At 44.7% G+C, this 21,906-nt stretch overlaps 1 protein-coding gene across 1 annotated transcript in view; it reads right to left on the bottom strand.

The window, feature by feature from the left end:
- Positions 1-639: 639 nt before the first annotated feature.
- The window catches only part of RHOJ (ras homolog family member J), a 61,150-nt gene continuing 39,883 nt past the window's right edge, over positions 640-21,906 (bottom strand). Inside the window, exons 2-5 of the mRNA XM_048307298.1 lie at positions 16,897-16,955; positions 11,407-11,571; positions 9,656-9,751; positions 640-8,355 (exon numbers count right to left, since the gene is read on the bottom strand). Coding sequence (XP_048163255.1) covers positions 8,209-8,355; positions 9,656-9,751; positions 11,407-11,571; positions 16,897-16,955 — 467 coding nt within the window. The 3' untranslated portion in view covers positions 640-8,208. The remainder of the gene's footprint in view (positions 8,356-9,655; positions 9,752-11,406; positions 11,572-16,896; positions 16,956-21,906) is intronic.

Here is a 21,906-nt window from a genome sequence, read left to right as displayed (position 1 = left end):
GGACATATCCATTGATAGCATACAGAGATTTGGGCTGCAGCACCTGTTTATTAGGAATAAACCCTGATATGCTTTGTCTTTGCTCTGCAAGTGCTCCAGGCAGGACTGGTTAAACCTGCTGAGGTTCACGAGCTGCAGGAAAATGAAAAGAGCCTTCCTCTGGTGAAACTTTCTTTGGCCCAGTCAATGTGAGGGATGTTGTTCAGGAATGGTGGGGTTTCTAGGCTTAACTTGAAGGCCAGACCAGCTGGTCAATGAGATTGCTTCTGGTCTTGAAACCATTTGTAATAAACAGCTGGGTAAGAAAGGCATTTTGGCACTTTTTAAAAAAATTAATTTTGTTTTTTTTTAAAAACAAGATCCACATCTCTGCACTGAATCCCTGGAAGACTGGAGCCAGTCATATTCTTGTTTCCAGTCCAGCAGGGTTGTCTTTCCTCATGTAACTTCTTCATCAGTGTAAGCCTTTCACTGTCCCTCCTGACTCTACCTGCCCTGGCTTCTGGACCACAGGTTGCACAGCTCATCATCTTCCTTGCCAAAATGTTGTTAGGTGTTTTTCCTACCTGAAACATCCTGCAAGATGCATGTGATTAGCAGCTGGGAAAATAAACACAACAGCACATGTCCCCAGATGGATGCTGTCAAAATACTTCATAATACATTTATTTTGTTAAAATAAACTATGTACAATAAACGATATTAATGTGCATTACAATATACAGTAATTACATGTTTAAAAGATGATAAACTAAAGAGTACAGAATTATGTGCTGTAAATAGGAAATTAATAGTGTTTACATGATTTTTAAACTATGAAGAACGTATTTGCTTGAAAACTGAATTGGCCTTGGTTTGAAATTGTATTGTTTTGAATTCTGAAGATTTTGTTAATCTTGGAAAAAAAGGCATACCACCCAAAAGTCAGACATACTGTTTTAGTGCCCATCTTTTGGTTTCACCAGCCCCACATTCCAGCAATATTGCACACAGCAACTTTTAAGAGAGAAAAATTTGGTTGCTCACATCAAGTAAGTGACTCTTTCTCCTAACTGGCTAAGACCTGACTGGTGATGAGTTAGATCCTGATTTGTGCTGAGGCCATTACATTTGCTTCACAAACTCAATCAGAACAGCTTGTTGAACTGTAAGTTTTAAGCATTTCTTAAGAAATAATTGTAAGTAGTACTATTAAGTAAGCACAAGAAGAAAGGAATGAAATGTGCTCGTCCTTGTGTTCTCGGGGGAGCAGAGAATCTCTGTGCAGTGAAATGCTTGTATTTGCCAAGTGCATCAAGATGACACATTGAACTGGATTCAGTTATCCTGGCACTCCATCTTCCTGCTCCTCTCTGCAGCCTTCTCTGAAGTCCTCCCTGTCTCGAGGTGCTGCTGAGCCCCAGGTAGCCAGGTGTGACTCCACAGAGGCACCTCCCAGCCCATTCACCACCCTCAATCCATATTTTTTGGGTCAGCAGGGTCACCATGCTGTGCTTTGCTCTGTAGCATTTCCCACCTGGCACCCTGGGCTCACCACCTTGGATCACTTCTGCTCATGAGTGAAGAAGAATTTGCAAGTGTCTTTCCCCTCTCATATAACTTTTTGTTATTGGTTATTAATGAATTAATATCTACAAGCTTGGGGAGAGTTTGGGCTCATTTACACCTTGCTGACAGTGCCTGCTAGGTCTGTGATGCAGTTAGAGCAGCTGCCTGTTCTGGGCATAAGTACTGGGAGAGATGACATGATGGTCACACTCTGGATATGATTTACACCCAAACTACTTTGACAGACATCAGACAAATTTTTCTACATGTTATCAATAAAAACAAATGTTGTGTTGGAAGATCTGGAAACTGTGGACTGGTGACAGCAGTTTACTCTGAATTCCTTAACCTCCAATCAAAGTCAGAATTCACCAGAGTTGGTATCAGTGAGAGCTCAAACTGATCTTCACCAAAACCACATTGAACCTGGTGTCCTGAATGGGACGAGACGAAATTAAGTGACAGCAATGAGTTCAGGGTCTTTAAGCAAAGAAAATCATATGTCTTGAATATTACACTGTTAATGTAACCACTTTCATCTTCAGCCTCATTAGTGGTTGAACCAAGGCTTTTCAGATCCAGCCTCCAAAGGTGAGATCAGCAAAGTCTTTGGATGCCCTAACTCCTTTCAGGAGTCCTCAACCAGCCAGAAGGTATAAAAGATTCTTAGGCCTGGCTCAGTACATATATATAACAAGCTCAAAGCTTGTTCAGCCAAAATAAAATGTCAGGAAAGGAGGAAATATAAAGACTCTCAAACATTTTCCACATTAGTCATGTGTGGACCCCTGAAATTTTCCATTGCCTTCATGAGAATTTAAATGAAGCCAACATAGATCATCTTTGAAAATCCCACCCTACCATTATAGTTAGAAGCAGCCAAACACTGCATTATGGTCTGTACAATCTGGAAAAGGATGGGGATCCATATTTTCAAAGTTAAAGAGACTTTTCACCACTGACAGCAATTCACATGAGTTTTGCTTGTTGCTCTGGGTTTCTGAACTAATTTTCCTCTTACAATGAACTTCTCACTCTTTTTGCTGTCCTGGTGTGGTTTCTGGAATGGACCAGGAAAATCGATTCTTGTTCCCGTGTTTCTGAAAGCTTTAACTGAAACAAAGTAAAGAGAATTTGAAGATTTTTTTTTTTTTTCGTTCTAGTTATGGGCGTCCCCTTAACATCTTAAAATGAAATTCAAGGTTTAGGATCAAACTGACGAATTGTGGCTCTGGGCCCTGATTTTGCAGCTCTCCCCTGAAGCAGAAGTGATTCTGTTGCATTCATGGCTTCTAATAGGTGATTTTGTCCTGACTTTTTGATGCAAAAATATTTCTATTCCTGTTTTGTTTTGATAGGTGAAGACAGCTGAGATCACAAGCCACTACCGAAATCAGTGGGAGGCTTTTTCCTGCTTTCAGATGGTCTTTATTCATGAAGAGGAAAATAAACATTCATAGTGGAAATTTGTCTTCATTTTTGCAAAGAGCTAGAAGTCATCTGACGTAGGTCACTCCATGCTCACCTCCTGTCACAGCAGATGCTCCTCCAGTCCTACAGAGTTGTGAACCAACAAAACGTTCTGTTATTTCCAGATTTTCCTTTTTTAATGTAGGATAAAACACATCACAGATCCTCCTCAAGGAAAAAGAAAATACATGGAGAAAGGCATGTGCAGCCAGATTCCTGCATTCTACCTCTTTGTTTAACAAATGGTCCCTGGGCCAACGTGAGCATATGGATTGCTTTGTTGGAGAAGACAAATGTGCTTTTAGACAATCCTGGCCTGGGACAGACTGATGCCACAGAGAATTATTTTTAATCCAGATGAGGTTTCTGTATGGTGAGTCAAGAGGTATTTGCTGGGCCACCTGGGGAAAAAAGGTACAGGAAAAGGTCACGGGCTCTAAGCAAGGTATGAAAGCAGATGGGCATCTTTCATATATGAATTCAAGGGAGAGATAGGCTGCCCAGGGAAGTGAATGAGTCACCATTCCTGAAGGTATTCAAAAGAACACAGGCCACCAACACTAGAACAGCTGGAAGAGGTTTCCTTGTAATTAAACTACAAGGACAGATTACCAGTGGCCATATTCAGCTTCCCTCACGACCTGAGCGGTGCCAGTGGGATTGAATGAGACATGAGCAAGTTGGAGACAGTTCCTTGTGAAGTGAGATTCTCTTCAGTATGAAGAAGACTGCCAAAATCTGTCCCTTTAATAAAAGTATTTGGAATAACTTTATTTCATATTAAAATGCAGGGCTATATTTAATTCTGTGTCTGTTTTGAATGGATGCAGTGCTTCAAAAGAGAAAAAAGCTGAGAAATAACAATGTCAGCTGCTGAAATGATAGTTTTGATTGTTATACTGGACTTGGGGAGAGTTCTGTAACTACACAGGGCATATATCCAGTTGAACAAATGAGGATGGACCTGAGTGGGTTTAGAGCCTTGTTTCTGCCTTCTCCCCAAATTTTCAGAGCTCTGGGAGGCACAGGACAAACTGTAGGAGTCTTTGTGGGACCTCCTTCAAGTCATGCTGGAAGTGGCTGAACTGTCCTCATTCCACTGTCCTGGTGTTTACACAGGGCTCTGAAGGGCAGAGGCATCTGTAGGTTGTTTTAATGTGATAGCAACTCTCTGATGACTGGAGATCTCTCTCAAATACCTCTAATATCTTCTTGCAGGAGTTCTCATGAAAATACTTTGGGAACTCTGTTTGAAACTGCAGATTCAGGTTAAGAACTCCTGGTAGAACATGAAGGTTTTGGAAGAGGCCAAAGGAGATGGGTTTTTTTGGATCCAACAAGCTTCCTGTAAGTTGTGAGTGCTTTTGAAATGACAGCAGACTATTAGCAAAGGCAGGTCTGTCAGGAAAGACTTTGACATCAGCTGCATTAAGCGGACATTGTCAAATAAGTTCCAGGGATGGTTTCTAACCTTTGTGACTCTTCTTGACAGTTTTCCTTTTAAGGTGAAATTGGGATCTGATTTCTAGCTCCTCTCACAGTGAGTAAACCTATCTCCTTTCACCTGGCAGTCCTTTATTGATTTTCTTTCCTTATTATTAACAGTTCTTGAAAATAACTTGAAGTTTATATCTGTGGCCTTATGCCTGTACTTGCACCATGTCTGGTGTTGTGGTTTTGCTGGAAATAAGCTTTGCTGCCTGTTCACACACCATCTGCTGCTTTTAAAAAAGGCATTAGGTATGACTTGCCAGATAGTCAATGACTCTCCTTGCATCTGCCTACAATCCCTTTCTAGAGCCTGTTGGCCTGTGCTGTCCCTGCCTCCCCAAAATAATAGTGTAACAGGGCAGATCCTTGAGTAAGTGCCACATTTCATGGACAGGTGTGTGTACATAACCTAACACAGGAATAATGTTTATGGGACCTGCATTAAACATGGCTTATTAATTTTTTTTTTTTCTGGAAGAAAAATTAAAATAAATGGAGTTGCAAAGGCCATTTCTCAGTGGATTGTGACCAATCTCCTTCTCTTGCAGCTCCCAGAATTCAAATTTTGGTCAAAATCAGTTTGAAAAACTTGAAATTTTACTGCCTCACAAGCTTGATGTGCTTAATTTTGTAAGTGCAAAGAAACCCCTGCTTATCCTTAACATTTCTTGTATCTATATCAACACTTTTCTATCTGCTTCATCTATGCAAGGATTTGTTCAGGGTCCTGCAGTTTAACACATTAGGGCAGCAGCATTTTAGCTTCTCCATCACCACTTGCTTTGCAGTTAATTTCCCTCAAACCACTGTAGCTACATTAAGGCTACAACTTCCCACTTGATTTTTGATTTTATTGCCAATCCTATGCTATTCCATTAAGATTAATAACCACCCCTGGTACTCAGTGGCGCACAAAAATGTGATTTGATTATTTGTGGCTTTCCCTGATGCATGCCAGGGTGCTACACCTCACTTTTCCAGTGTTCTCATTATGTTAGGATGAGCTCACCTGTCACTTTCTTTGAAGCTCTAAGAATACCAGGGAGCTCCAACCTGAGCATTTGCATTGTGCTTCAGCTAAACCAGACTTCACCTACTTCCACCAGAGAAGTGGTGAAGTCATACATCGCTCTCCAGCAACCTACGTGAGCTAAAACAATCATCCTAATTAATTTCCACTGAAGTAAAAGGCAGCACAGTGCAGATATAATTTTCCCTGAAGTCTGTTAAAGGCTTTTTTTTTTTGTTGTTGCTGTTTCAGAGGACTTCTAGTCATGTTGTAAGCCTAAATATTATTTAATCCATGCCTAGTTCTCCTCATACTCCTCTAATATCTTTTACATGTTCTAGTTCAGCTGATAGGCAGTGTCCTGGTGAGGTGAACACTCACTGCTCTGCCTGGGGATGGACACAAACTCTGAAGCATGGAATGGACCCCTGCTCCTCAGTCTGAGCTGGGCTTTAGCAGCCAGGCCATCTGAAGTAAATGCCTGGGACATAATAAAATCAAACAGAAAATATGCACAAAAAGTTGCCAGCAGTTAGGAGAACTTTCTTTTGTCTGTCTCAGGTGTGGCACTACTGTGTTTTCATCCATGTAGGTGTGCAGCAAGGAAGGGATGGTGAGTGGAAGCCACAGGGTAACAACAGCAAAGCATTTGCTTGGAGTCTGATGGCTGTTGTCAGAGAGAACTGTTGATTTCTACCTGGAAATGTTTTGGAGTGTCAGAGCTGGTTTCTGTAGGTGTCCATGCTAAATGGGGGGTTGGAATTAGATGATCTTTGAGGTCCCTTCCAACCGAAACCATTCTACAATTGTATGAAATTGAATTTGTGCTAAAGGAAGAGCTCAGATCCATAAGCCTGGTCCTGATGCAGGACTGGGCACTGCACCAAGCTTGGTCCCTTCCATGTGCCTTGGGTGCCGTTCCCATTGTCCTGCTGCGGTCACTCCTTGCTCCAGGCAACACCAGGTCTGGAGTTCCCTGGTTTGTCTGGTGACAGGTGTGTTGTCAGTCAGGACACTGTGCTTCCCAAGAGGAGAGGGCTGCCAGTCTCTTGGAATGGGGTGCAGAGGGCAGCAGGGCCCATGTCCCTGGGCTGGGAGGATACACTGCTGTAACTTGCTCCCTCCTGGCACTTCTGGACACGCTGGCTACAGACACGGCTTTTGCAAGGAGTTACATCTTCAAACCTCTGTGTGCTGGCACTGTGGCTTCCTGCTTGGGGAATGAAATCCATAACAAGACAGTCTCATGGCACTGCCAGGGTACCCAAAGGCAGCTGCAAGTAACAAGATGCCCTTCGAGTTCACCTCTGAGTGTCTGTGTTGCTGCGATGTGCAAAATTGTAGGATCCTGGGAGAGGCTTTAGTGAAAAGGCACAATTTCTCCAGCAGAAAAGGGAGCTCACAGGCAGCTTCCCTTCCCTTAGGGGCTGGAATTCCCATCTCCATGCTGTTGGCTGCCGTCCATCATCTGCCACTTGTGGAAAAGTCCACTCCTGAGGACTGCAGCCACGCTGCAACTCCAACAGCACTCTCGTGAAGATGGAAAAATGGGAGCAGAGAGAGAAGCAATGAATGGGAGGAGGGAGGCTGCAATAAGTCAACAAGTTCACAACTCCACTTTGATGAGGTTTTTTACAGAAATACTTCATAAGAAAAGGATAATTTTAAGGCAATTGGATCACCTCAAAGAACTTAAAGTCAGTATGACCTTTGGTTTTATTATTTTTTTTTTCTATTCTTGGCTGTTGGGTGAGATGTAGAAATCCAGCTGATCTATAAGGTAAATTCTCAGTTGCCATGACAATGTGTCTCATTCTTGTTCTCAGCTGGAAGAGGGATTGTTCTGTGCTGCTATTTCATGTCTAGGGCAATACTCTTTGGTGCCAGAGTTTCTTTGTTTCAGTACATTAATGCTACAACTCTGTACTTCCTTTCCCAGCTTTTGGAAACATGGCTCAGCCTGAACATTCCTCTGTAAAAATACAGTTATTTGCATTTTTTTTGTTGTAAGAACATTCCTTAAGTCTGGAGGTAAATGTTGATCCATAATGATAGCTTGGGTGCAGCAACATCCTGACGCTGTGAAGTTTCACCATTAAGTGAAAACAAACTGGAATCACTTCACCTTTGCTTCCACGTGGTTTGAACAAACTTAAGTATCTCCTGAACTAGCAAGTCTTATAAAAGAAAAGCAATTTAAAAGTACATCCTACCTATAGTGTATATCTTACATATTAGATTTCTACAGATCTCCATGTGCTTTCAGTCAATTCAGATTCAATTCCTAAGGACTGCGAATTCCTAATTTTGATCAATTTTTACTTAAGGCCACAAATTGAGTTTCTCCTGTGTCTTTGTCCATCTTTAGTTCTTTGTTTTGTCACATGCCACCTTCACCTTATTCCTAAGGCGGGGAGCCAAGCAGGAGCAGGCCTCCTGGCTTCTGTTGGTGCAGTCTGCAGCAGTGGGAACAGGCTACAAAACAGCTCTGGAGGGTTAGGAAAGCACAGAGACAGGAGTTGGCCAAGGGTGATACAGCTTGGAGGTTTCACAGAACGGAGAGCTCCTATATTTGGGTAAGAAGGACCCTTTTCTCATCATGTTCCCCCTTTCAGTTGCATGTGACCTTCATTGCCTTTCTAACCTGCTTGGTTTCACTGAACTCAGCTCGCTCTGCTTCCCAGGGGATGTCACACAAGGGTGCAGCATCTGTGGCACTTTGCACAGTGCTTCTTCTTCTTCTTGGGGTGGAAAATGGTCATGATTGCCTCATCAAAGACAGTCTTAAGGCCTTTCTGTGTGAGTGCTGAGCACTCCAGATAGCACTGGGCTCCGATCTGAAAGAGAAGAGAGAAAATGTGAGTGAGTATCCACTGATGGGAGAGCCAGAGTGATGCTGTTCCAGTGTCTTTCTACGTTTAGAAGGGAGGTGAGGAGATTACTCTGTTCTGTGTCTGGCTGCCTATGGGATGAAAGGAGCTCAGGTGGTCATCCTGAGAAGGGAGCAGGAATCAGCAACAACATAAGTGTCTCACCACATGTGGGTGAACGGGGAGCAGGAATTCCCTGCACGACCCTCCAGAGAGAGGGGGGCTGCACCCACGTTCAAGTGCTGGACCAGGAGCTTGGCCTCCTGCCTGTGCAGCTGGGGAGGCTTTCAAGGAAATGCTGGGTTGTACCTGAACTCCTTCATACACTTGGCTCTTCTCCCCTGAACTGTCCCTCTTGTGTCCTGTCTCCTGCAATGCCAGGGAGCTGCTACCTGGGGAGGGCTTCCAGCTGGTTTCTGGGAATGGGGAAGCACCATTTTGAGATGGGAGTCTCCTGTGTATGCTGACATGACACAGACACAGAGGCCTGGGAAAGCAGCCTCAGCTTATTAAGCAACACCGTGGCTTATATTATCAGCTTGTTCTGCTAATGGATGTTCTTGTTTTGAGGGCCAGGGACAACAGCAGCACCTGCAGCATATAAAGTAGACAAGGCCAGTCCAGAATCCTGCATCCCAGGGCTTGGGAAGTGCTTCTAGCCCCCTGCCTTCCCAGGAGAAATGTACAATACCACAGAAACTTTGGGAGCACCTTCTCTGCTGCTTGAAGTGCAATGGATAAGTGAGCATCAAGTTGTCTGTGCTTTTGTAAGGGATAGGGAGGAGTTTGACAGGAGGTGACTGCAGAGATGGGTTTGCCACATGCACCTTGCAGCAGAACCCTGAGCAAGAAACACTTGACTTAGGTGAAATAGGCAGTAAAATCTGTTTTGATACCCATTTTCTGCCTGCTGCCCTGGGCTCACGGATGCTTTGCTTAGACCTTGGCCATGGCACCTGCCAGAGATCAAGAAGCATTGGGACAATTCTCTCTGAGGTGTGATTTTTGGGGTTGTCCAATGACCAGGAGTTGGACTCGTTGACCCTTTTGGGTCCCTTCCCACTCAGGATATTCTATGTTTCTGTGATTCAACTGGGAATTGCAGCAGAAGTGCAGGCTCAGGGGTCACAATGTGTGCCCAGCCTGTTTGAACAGAGGCTTTAATCTCCGTCTGGGACCAATGGGCCTTGGAGGAGCCTTGAATGAAAGAAACCCAGTGGAAAGCTGTGACCAGTGGGCTTGATGGGACCTCAGAAGAAGCTGTTACCTCCTTTGCCAGCTTGACTCCGTGCTCATAGGTGAGTGGTTTCTCCTTCATGTAAAGCAGCCGCGCCAAAGTCTTGGGATCATCCCGGAGATCAATCTAGTAGAAAGTACACAAACTCTGTAATTCCTGAGGCAGATATTTACCACAGGGGGTCCGATGCTGGTCGGACCAGTGTGCCACGACCTTCCTAGAGAGAGCGTCCTGCAAGGAGCAACTCTTCCAGGGGCAGTGGCCGGCCTCCCTGGGCAGCAGGGGATTCCAGCAAGTGTAGCGATTTCTCAGCTACAAGTGATCCCAGCTCTTGTGATTCAGCTTTGTGAAATTACCCAAGGCGAACTCGGGGACAGAGAGACAGGAGCCTCATTTAGCAATTCCACAGAGGTGGCTTTTATTGTCCAGCAGCCCCTGTGAAGGGAGGACCAGGGACAAAATCTCCCTGGTCAGGGGCAGAAACAGGGGCCTTTTATGGGAAAGGCAGGGAGTGGGGTAGAAACCAATTAGCCAGCTGGGTACAGGCTATTACCGTATAGAAATAAGGCATGCTGGAGGTGGCTTACTTTGCCACCATGACCCCGAGGAAGGTTGCTTGTCTCTGGGGAAAGTCTCTTTGGCCCCAGGCCTGTGTCCTCCAAGGGAGTGCAGAGGGCTCTTGTGCCAAGGGCTCACAGCTCTCCACAGATATTCATGGCTTTACAGACCCACATCAGGGCATCTGTATCACTCCTCAACTCTGGTGATACTTCAGAAACAAATTGCACATTTACTTACTTTTTCACCTTTTTTCCCCTCAGTTTACCATGAATTATTTCTCCTTTGCAGGTTATTGGGCCACAGTTCAGATGGGTATGGTACAGCAAAGAGCCCCACTGGAAGGGGAGGCTGCTGCAACCCTGCACTGCACCACCCAAATTCCACCCCGACAAGCCAGACACGGCTCAGTCTGTCTAACTTGAAACAAAATCCTTTATTTCCATGGAAAACATCGAAATGAAGTATTCTGGCACTTCAAACCTGTCCATTTTCAGACTGAATGGTCTAAAGGATAATGCTTTTATTTTTAAATGGGTGGTTTAGATCATTCCGGTGTAGAAAACAAAGCCAGTGTTTGAATGATTTGCCTTTCCTATGGCATGAAGATTTTGGTTTTAACCAGAATTTGATCTGTTTCTCTAATTTGACTTAGGTTACTCTCCAGTGTTCTGTTTTTTTCAGTGTGGTTGTATCACTAACCTCACAGTCTCTATCCACTCTGTGTCTTGGTAGTAAACCCATGTTTAAGGCATTTTTATTTGATTGACAGATTCATAGATTTGAAGGCCAAAATAAAGGGGTTTGATCATTCAGTCTGACAATCACTGTAACACAAGCAGGATGGTGAGTCACCAGTTGTGATGTTGATGTAAAAGCATGAAGGGAGGCTACTTCCTTCCCATGTCATTTGGCTTATTATTCCCATTCTTAAAACTTAGTTTGAAGTTTAGCTTCAGATTCTAGCCACAAACTTTGATATTTTGTTTTTTTTCCTCCTACATTAGAGACCTGTAAGAAAACTTTTCTCCCTATAGGTGTTTATACCTTGTTGTCTCATTAATAAACATTTGAATAAAAAGATGGCATGAGCTTTGCCAGTCTGGACATCTTCACATTGGCTTCCATTCCCATGCCCTGAGTTTTCCTCTAATGGGAAAATCTGGCTGAATTTCCCATGAGTTAAATAGGAAACCTTTCCAGGTGCTCAGGAGAAGCTTTACCTGTGTTCCTATGAGGACATAAGGCACGTTGGGCATGCAGACTTTCAGCTCAGGCACCCACTCCTCCTGCACGTTGTGGTAGGAGGCAGGATTCACCACTGAGAAGCAGATCAGGAACACGTCTGTGTTGGGGTAGGACAAGGGTCTCAGCTGATTGTAGTCCTCCTGCCAGGGGAGAACAGCAAGAGTGTTAAGAAGGGAGGATGATGGTAAGTGGGGGAATCAGGGTGGATTTTGATGAAGTAGTCAACACTGTCCATACTCATTCACACTTCTAAACTCCAGGGGACTGCTGGAGAGGGGGGGAAACCACCCCTCACAGGCCAAGGGTGCTGATTTGTCAGCACTTTTATCCAAAAGAGCTAAGATGCCCCATCTCTGGAAGTGTTCAAAGCCATGTTGGATGGAGCTGTGATCAACCAGGTCTAGTGAAAGATGTCACTATATCTGGCAGGGGCAGGGTTGGAATTAGATGATTTTGAAGGTCCCTTCCCCCTCAATAATCCTGTGATTGTGTGAACACGTTTTGTTTGTGTGTGTGCTATCTGTGGAGATGTTGGTGCAGAGGGTGATGCTGAGCAGTCCTGCACAGTGCACAGCAGTGTGCCAGTCAGCAGAAGACACTCCTGAAACAGAAAGCAGATCAAATCCAGCTTTCAGTGCCTATGTGCATCACTGTGGGTGATTTAGTGTTTCCACAGGCCCTGGACAGCAGAAGGAGAGATGTTTTCTCCATGGGCTAGTGGTGAAGAGGGTGAGTTTTCAAACACTCGAATCACAGCTGTGACATGTCATGAGCTGGCTTTGATAGCTGAGTTTCAAGGAAGAATTTGGGTCTGTTTTCAGGCTTGAGAAGCTGAGAGTGAGCAGAAGTTTTGCAAACCATTTGAAAGGGATAGCCTGGCTCTTTCTGACAGCGAGAGCATTTGTAGCTGTGTCTGAAGGGTACTGTCCAATGAAACCTGTTAGAAAACTTCAGTGCAATGGAACAGATGCTTTTTAGAGGGGATACATCTGTTCCAAAGGCTCTTTTTTGGGGGGTCCAGAATTAAAAAAGGGGAAAGGAACACAAAGCTGGAGTGTGGGAAACAATAGTACATGCTGCAGTCAAGCCTGACTGTGATGTAGATCTGCAGTTTATAGTTTCTGCATTCTGGACAAGTCTCAAATCTCTGCAGTCTGGCCGCTTTTGGTTATAACTGTGTGAAAATTCAACTGGTGTGGATTTGCTTTGCAGATACTGACTGGTTAATAAAAGGAAATAAGGCTAATAAAAGAGGGAAAAAAGGCACCTGGGTGCTGTTTCTCAGACTCGAGAACATTTATTTTAGGCAGGGAAAACCCACATTAGGGGCAGGAGCAATTCAAGCTGCTGCCTGTCCTGCAGGAGAAAGTGATGCAGGACTGTATCACTGTGTGTCAGATTAGATGGTGATTTAGTTCAGCCTTACTTCTGCCTTGCTTTGGTTGGGTCAACAAATGAGAGGGCTTAGTTGTGACTTGAGACTGGTAAATCACCTTTCTGAAGTCTCTTTTTCACTGACTATATCCTAATAAGTTGACACAGACTCCTTCTGAATCAACACTATTTTCCAAAATATACTAATGAATTACTTAAAAACAGTTTGCACCAACTGCTTCTAAAAACAATCCCCAACATTTAAGTTATTTATTCTGAAAGGAAGCACGAGCCCAAATTTAGCTCTGTCTCATGAAAGAGAAGTTTAAAAAAGCATCCTAAAGCACAAACAAAATGTTTTTTTTTTTTTTTGTCTAACTAGATGTTCATTGTCCCAAGTCCACTTTGACAGGAAGAATAAATTCTATTAGTACCTCCAGCCCTCACAGCCACAGTATTTGGGATAAAACCAGAGTATTTTCCAACTGACATAATGATGTCTTTCCAATGGCATAGAAAGTGTGGATCTGAAGAAGGATTTACAAGAGGAGATGTTTGGATACATCCCCTCCCAAGAAAGTGGATTCTCTACATTCAAGGAATAGCAGGAAAAAAACCCTAAGAGATGTTTATGGGTACATCAGTGGTGCAGTTCATGAAGAAGCAAAGTCGGTGACAGGAGATTTATCCAAGGCTCTGGAGATGTCAGCCAGCTCCCAGCAGAAGAGTTAATAGAGGCAGAGCGGACGCCAAGGCGATGGGATCAGAGGAGAAATTGCATGGTAGAGACAGTTTTATGTGGACGCTGTGGGTTAGGAAAGCCTGGCCTGATTACGGGACATTGTTTCAACCCAGAACATCAAACCTGAGATCGTTTGTGGCACAGGCACCACGGGCTGATACCTAGTGCTTGGCCAAGGCCCTTTCTGTGTTTTTGGTTCAACTGCTGCAAGTCAGTCTCCTGAACCAGCCACGTGGTGGCAGCAAGCCTCAAGGAATCCTCATCCAGGCGTTTTGGGACGAAATTGGCTAAATATAGCCAGTTTCAATATTCCAGACGTGCCTATTTAGAGGGGCTGGGACTTACTGTACCATTAAAATTACAGATGAAAGCCATGAGCGCTCCGCCTGGCTGTGACAGCTACAGGAGTGTGCATTTAATTTTATTTTCCTTGTTCCTTTCCGAATCCCTAGAAAATCCTTTTTCAGGAAGAGCATTCCTGGTTTGAGCTATTAGCACAGAGCATTATATAAGCTGTAAGCAGAGACAGCCATGCATCTCATAGTAGAGGTCTCACCTCCCACCAGGACACATGGGATTTTTCACAGACAGGTTAGAACACAAATATCATGGATTAGAATTGATCTGGGCTCTTGTTCATGTACAGGAGCCTCCAAACCACATCAGACAAGGACCTCCTCTCTGTTCATGCTCTCCAGAAGGCTTTAAAGCTTTGCAATGGACCTTTAGGAAAGACAGCCCTACAGGGTCCTTTCTCGTTTGGAGATGGCTGAAGTCAAGCAAACAAATAATATAGAAAAGGGAGTGAACATTTGCATGGGTGTGGGGCGTATCCAGGGGTGCTGCAGCGAGTGACAGTCATGTTTGGGAAGGGACACGAGCCCTTGTGGGCTTGGGCTGTGGCTGATCAATAATTCATTTTCCCAGCTCGTGTTTGCACTGTGCTGCCTGCTATTTATGGAGCATGAGGCTTCCCAGTTAACATTGCCTGGCCACTGGCTTGGCATGGAAATGCCAGTGCCAGACCTGGCCTTCCTGAGTTATCTACCTGTGACTTGCCAGGACCAAGATCAGCTGGTGCTGCTCCCTCCCCTCTATGTCTGCCATCAGCTCAGCAATGTTTGGGCCCCACAAAGGCAGAAAAACTGGCTTTTATTTTTGTTTTTACGTTATTGCTGTGCTGCTCTCTTGTACACTCTGCTAAAGCATTTCGCACCTGAGTCCAGCACGGCAAAAAGACCACAGTTTTTTTCCTCCTAGGACTGTTAATGCCAGGGATACAGAAAGCCAGATACCTAAAATCTGGGGTCTCTGCCAGCTCTCCCTTCAGGCTGACAGAGGGTCCTGCTGCAGGAGTACATCTTCCAATTGTTATTTCATTAGCATATGTTTTATAGCATCGCAGTGTCAAGGGCTATTTCTGGCTATGACTTCACACTGATGCCTTTGGAAAGCCACACAGCACAAGGAGAAGGAGGGAGGAAGCAACCCAGATGATCTGTTGTTATAACTGGAGCATGTGGGAAGCATCATCCCTCCAGCCTCCACAGAGACAATCTAGTCATCAAGGGGTGATTCACGCTCTGAGTTCTGGCTGGATGGCCACATTCTCTGGACCAGGGTCTGGAAGGGACATGAGCTTGGGGAGCTAGAGAAAGGGCTTGGAGGCAGGTGGTGAACTGTCTAGTTTGGAGCAGGGGATGGCAAAATGATGTGGAGGAATGGATGGAGAGGTGAGGCTTGTCAAAGAGACAGCTGAGTGTTCCTTCTGGCTCAGGAGGACAAATGAGAGGGGGTGTTGCTGCGGAAATGGGCGGCAGGTGGAACTGTCAGCCCTACAAAACAAGTAGAAATATTAAGGCACTGGGTGAAAATTGACTGGCAACTGAATATAACTCCAGTTTGGCTTGCAAAGGCTTGCAGGGCTGATGGAGCATGACACAGGCTCTGAGCTCTGTGTTTGTAAGCACAGAAGATTGAACAGGCTTTGGACATGGGGCAAGGACTTGGGTCATAGTTTGGGACTGGCTTTTGGATCATCATGTGAATAGGAAGGATGTGTGGTCTGTGAGGGCCACCAAACCAGCTAAGACTGCTGCTGCCTACAGAAACATGGTAAGAATAAAATTAAAGAAAGTGAAACCCAGAGCATCAAAGCCCCAGTCCTGCTGAGAGCAGGTTTTTCTGGAAGTGACAGTCTGTTCTGGTGTGGGTTTTTTGATCTCTCTGCATAGTGCTGCAAAGTATATTCTGAAAGAAGTGAACTTTTGCAGACAGGAGGCTCTCCTCCTGCACTGTTTGTGCCTTTCATAGCAGTCAGTCATGGCCAAAACTGGTACAGCCAAGAAGAGCTCCTGGTGAAAGCAAAGCCCTGCATCCAGGGCTGCTGGAACCCAGAGAGAGTGAAGCAAGTTCCCAAATCTGCTTTCTCTCCTGCTGGCTCTGGTGTCAGCTCCGACTGGAGGAGCTGGTGGATGTGGATTACAACATTCCCAGGCTGTAAGGAACCTGGAACCTGCTCCCTCTGCTCTCAGCAGATGAATTTTTGCAATGTTTCTGTGCAGACTATGTCCCTTTCTTTATTTTGTCAGTCACTGGCCTTTGGAGTCAGGAGAGGAAAATTTCACCACAAAAAAATATCTTGCTCCCTGTACTTTCTTCTGCCCTTCTGCTGGCAGAGAAAAGCAGTGAGAAATAATTTCTCCTGCTCTCCAGGGGGTGAAATTATCCTGCAAGCTTTGAGTACAATCACACAGTATCAGACTGTGGACAGTGGAAACAGTAAAAGCATTCTAAGTGTAAGTAAGCCTGGGATACACACTCCCTTGTAAGGGATACTCTTGTCCTGGGAGAAGAATGTTGGGATGGATGCAAATCTGGCTGGGTTACCACTTAAAAAGTCAATAGCTGGTGACTGATAGGCTGGTGCTATATTATACCTGTTTTCTGATCTTGAAAATGGGAATTCTTCTCTGTCTCTTCAATGCCACCATGTGGTAAAGGTAAGAAAACACTGACTACACAAAACATTGTCTTTGCAGTAGGAGGTGGATGTATGGGGGGTTGCACAGCCTCATCAGGCTTTGTTTTTTTGATTAGGCAAAACACAGTCTTAGGGATGAGTGCATTTGTGTGTGTTTTACTGCTGAAACAGAATGAAAACAAAAGGAAGAGAGTCAGCATCAGTTCATCCATTCAATTAATCAGTTCAACCATTACAACTGATTGTTATTATTTGTAAAAAAACCCCAACAAACTCCACAAACATCATGAACAACAAACCCCAGTGTATGATAGTAACAGACAAACCATGGGAAAGGAAAATGATAAATGTTTTGCAGTCCTTTACCTGCCCTGCCGTGTCATAAAGCCCCAGCAAATGTTGTTGTCCTCCCACAGTCACGGTTACTGGAAGAGAGAAACAAGAAATGTTGTTTGTGCACAAGCCAGTGGCCTCATTTTGATGTGTTTTAATCCCAAATGCCAATAGACACATTAGCACGTGTCCTACACTAGGCATCCTGAACCAAGCACATCTATTCAACCCAAACTGAAGGCAACCTAAGTCACAACAAAAGCAAATCCTTTATGCCAAGGTCTTATTTCTATACAGACAGCCAAGGATGAAGAGCTGCACACGCTGCTGGCATCAGGGTCCCAGGGACAGGGGGACATTTGCCTCTCTCTGCAGCCACCAACTGCACATCCTGGACTTGAAAGCACAGGATTCCTCCTTCCTCACCACAGGCATTGGGGTGGGCTTGTCATGGATCACTGGGAGGGTTTTTTATTATTTTATTTCTTCCAGGCTGTGAAATGATGAAGCATTCAGCAGTGGCTGGTGTTTGGTGGGTCTCACTGGAGGTGCAGCTGTCCTGCCCTGTGCCATCACAGGTGAAGTGGCAGTGCTCAGTACCTGGGGCTCTGTGGTGGATGCTTTGAAGGACTGGAAGGAAGAAGAGCTTGAGTATTTTCAGGGATGTTGACCACATTCTGTCACAAATGAAGGAAAGCATGGCTTAGTTTGTTGATCACATCCAGCACATTTACTCCTTTAGCAGAATTCACTTTGAACTTCATTTTAAGCCTGTTGGCAAATTTTGAGCCCACTGGCGTTGACAAAAATGTTTTCTCATTGCCTTTGGATGAACCCCATTATTATCTGATTCCTGTAACCAGTGTTATTTCGTGTAAAGGACGTGATCTGGGTTAATGGCATTCAGTTAACCAGTTAATCTGCTTAAATCATTACTACTCAACTGCAAAGAAAGGGGGGCAGTCCAGTTCCACCCATTAGTCAACAGGAAGCCTTCAAACATTTGTCAGGAAGGTTGCTTAAAATAATGATATTGTTACAGCATATGGACTAGCAATTTTTTTAAACATGAGGAAAAGTGGCTGAACATAGGAATGAACATGGGGAGCTGTGTCAGGGATGGGAGAAGAGGCTCAGACTGCTGCCCATCAGGTGATCAAAACTTGCAATTAATTGAGGGATGGGAATGAACAATAGTTATTTTGGACAAAAAAAAAGAGACTTGAAAACATCGTGCAGGATCTTTATGGTTTTTTTTTTTTTTTTTTTGTTTTTTTGGTGATAAAAATTTTGTCGTAGAAAAGCAGCTATGAATTTATGGAATTTAATAGCTCCTGCACTGGAGAACAGTGTCCTGTTTGAAACCTCTTAGACTGAAAGTCTCTGCCAGTGTGACTGGACAGGCTGATTATTCAGCAGCTTTACTTGCTTGCAAAGAAACACTGTAATGTTGTCAGCACACGAACAGAGCAAACCTGACATCCTGGAAGTACAAAGGCTCATTGAGGACCAGAGCTGCTGATGAGAGCAGGATGGGCTGCACTCACCCACTGCTGGGGCTGCTCTGTGATGTGCACTGGAAGAGGAGATGGGGAAGGGGAGAGAGCTCCCTCTCCTCATTTCAGGAGGTAGCTCCTGCACTGTGCAGCTCCCAGGGGAACTCATGGACATTGGGCATGGATGCCCAAGGGTGGAGGAGCCTGGGGAAGAAGCACAAGAGTGGGGAGATGGGCACCAACACAGACAGGAGACAGCCCAGATGCCTCACCCCTTCCTTCAACCTGACTTGAATAAAACAATTCAATATAATCCTCCCTGGTGCCGTAGTTTTCAACTTCTTGTGGTGTAGGGAGTCCCAGAATGTCCCAGCAGAGGTATGAACTGTGTAAGTTACTGGCAACACTCCTGCTTTTCTCAGCTGCCTTCTCAGAAGCAGTGGGGGTTACAGGTGGTCCGGCACAGCTCATGGGAGACAATGGGAAATGTGCTTTGTGCTTTTTTCCCTCCCAGTTGCAACCTTGGCGAGCCTCCAATCCACCCTTGTGCCAAGAAATGCAGGAGCCAGACCTGCTCTGCAGATTTTACTCTGCTCAAGGACCAGCTGTAGGAAAATGTACCCTTCAGCTTAAGGCAATCTTCCAGCTGCAATGCACAGCTGGCCAAGGTGGTGTTTAGGAGGACATGTGGTTTCTAGGACTGCAAACAACAGTTGCACTGTCTGTCCTTGGTGGAATTTGCATGGAGCCTTCAGAGCTCCTCCAAATCAGGATGCTCTTAGGACAGCTGTGTGGCTGTGAGGCACATGGAGGTGCAGGTCAGCTGATATTTCTGGTGAATATGAAGAGACATGTGCCATACATCAGTGCTGACAGAGTTGTCCAGCTCTGCCTCTCCTGCTGGCTCACCCTGAGCACAGGCAAACTGGGCTGGGTCCTGCCTGCAAAGATCAGCTCAGGTCTTCAGTGCTTTAAAAACTTAAAAGCTGCACTGAAATTTACTCTGTGGTGAAGCTTTGTTGGCCCATCTCTTTCTTGGTGGCACCTGACTGAGAGAGCTGCACTGGCAAAAAGCCCTGGTGCAGATACAAATTGCTGCTGTGTTCCAGTAATTAATATGGTTTGGAGATAAGCTGTTTGGATAGAGGATCAGTCCATCTCGAGTGTGCTGTGCTTTGCCAGAAGGATATAATTCCTAAACTCTTATCTGTGCTTTGTGGTCCATGAAGTCACGGTGGATGTTTTGCAGCAGGTCTGTGGAGCCACACACTGAGCAGTGATTGATGGTTTGTTCAGTTCAGTTTGGCTCTTGGTCACCTCTGGGAAATGTTGAGAGGGAAAGAAGAGATTGGTGGCGTCCTACCATTACTCTCCCCACACACAGGGGATAAGAAGTGCAAGGGCTTTTGGAAAAATACATCCCAAGCCTACCCAGCTTGCATATCACATTTTAATTCTCCTTGTAGCATCTTGCCTATTATGGGTCCTGCTGTGAATTTCTGCATGGCACCAGTCCTAGATTTTTACTTTTTCTCTTTTTCTCTCTTTCTTTTTCTCCTTTTCTTCCTTTTTCCCCCCCTCTCCTGCTTTTTCTTTTACCCATCAACCTTTATATTTTCTCTCTTCCTTTTGTTCCCTCTCTCCCCTGCTTTTTCTTTTGCCCATCAACCTTTATATTTTCTTTCTTCCTGTCGACTGTTCTAACCCGTCTCACCATCAGAAGATATTCTTCCTGCCCACATCACCTCTCTGAGTTTGCAGCTACCACCCCAGCAAAACTGCCTTGTTGGCTAAACCTCAGCAATGAGCAGAGTGTTGTCTTTGGATTCCTGGTTCTGAATGCAGTGGGGACAAAATGGCTCACACTGGCAAATCAAATGATCCCTGGCTCTTGAAACAGGGATGTCTAGATTAATGTATTGGTGCTAAAATTTCCACCACACTTTCAAGCAAGCAAAACAGATGTGAAAATAAATGGCTTTTGCCTGTGAAAACTTCATGGTGTTTTTATACCAAGAGTTTATCAGGCTGCCTCTGACAGGGAAAAGGCTGTTCAGAGTATCCACTTGGTGGGTCGTATTTATGAGCTGAGATTGCCCTGCTAGATTTGTAGGCCTTACTTTTGGCTTTATTCCAGTTTACTCTTACTTACCCTGTTATTATCTTTTCCTGTTCTCTCAGTGGACAGGCCTATGGGAAGCCAATGCGGAATTCCTTCCCAGCCACTGGGGTAATGCAGGCTCCTCTATGGGATTGTGAACTCAACTTTATGAGCAGTCTTGGAGTAACACGACAAATATGAACTCTCCTTGTCATTTACTGACTATATTGATATATTGATTAAGCACTGAAACAACCTGGCCTTGAACACTGAGTGCAGCAGGGACTGCAGTAAAATGAGGCTGAATATTTGCACAGTCCTGACCCTTATTTCTCTCCAGTCTGGCTTGCACCAGATGAAACAGCAGGGCAGATGTTCCCCTCCCTTCACTAGGTGGTTTTAATCAAGTGCAGAATGTGTAAAATGCTGCCTTTAAAACGGTAGCTAGGTAATAAATTAGCTGGGTATTGCTTACTAGAGTTTGAATAACTATTTTGGGTCACTTCCAAGGCTTTGTCGCCAGTCTGTGTGTCTGGGGCTCTGCTAATGGACTTCAACACAGAGCTTGAACACCACAGCAGAAGGGCAAGGTGTAGATGGATATTGTGAGGGATGGACCTGGTGTGTGGACTATGAACCAGTCTGAGATGGGAGCTCTGTTTTTACATCTGTGCTTAGTTTGTGTTTCTGGGGACAATGTGACAATTTTCATTGATGTTCTTGATGCCCAAATTGTCCCAAATCCACCTGTCTGTGGCCAATCTTTGTCAAATCCTTCTCCCATTGTGCTTGTGACTTCATGGGACTGAACTGCACCTGTGGAAGAGCCCTTCAGCCAGACAGCAGCGATGTTCATGGCCTGCACTGACAGAAATGGGACAAAAATTGTCTGCTGAACTCTCAAAACATCTTATGTTTGATTAATGGAGCAAAGCAGCACATAAATCTTTGGTATGACACCAAACTAGGATGCAATATCTCAGCCACGCTTAGCTGTGGCACAGGAGAGTGGATTTGCACATCAGGGGGAATTTTTCCATGCCAGTGAAGAAGTGCTTGCAGAACCCAAAGCCTGTGAAACCACCAGCCAGAATACACACAACAGCTAAGCAGCGTCTGATGGGACATCAGACAGGAAAAGTCATCTATTTATTCTAGTGCCTTCCTGCCAACAAATTAAGGTCCAGCTGCTTCAGAGAAAGATGCCAGGAACCTGTGAGCAAGCAGAGATGGCGGCACCTGCCTGGGAGGAAAGACTTTCTCATGCTTTTGGGCAAATTAGTTGGCTTCTAGCTTCAAACTTTCACAAGGGCCATCTTCTGCCCTAGCCATCAGGCTCTGAGTGTTAGTTGTGCATTTTTCTGTTCACTATTGTTTTATGTACCAGATGAATGTTACTTAACACAGATTAATCATAGAATGATAAAATAGTTGGGATGAAAGACA

This window comes from Corvus hawaiiensis, chromosome 6 (genome assembly GCF_020740725.1).
Source record: "Corvus hawaiiensis isolate bCorHaw1 chromosome 6, bCorHaw1.pri.cur, whole genome shotgun sequence".
In the NCBI taxonomy this organism is placed as follows: domain Eukaryota; kingdom Metazoa; phylum Chordata; class Aves; order Passeriformes; family Corvidae; genus Corvus; species Corvus hawaiiensis.
This window is presented reverse-complemented; position numbering and strand designations above follow the sequence as displayed.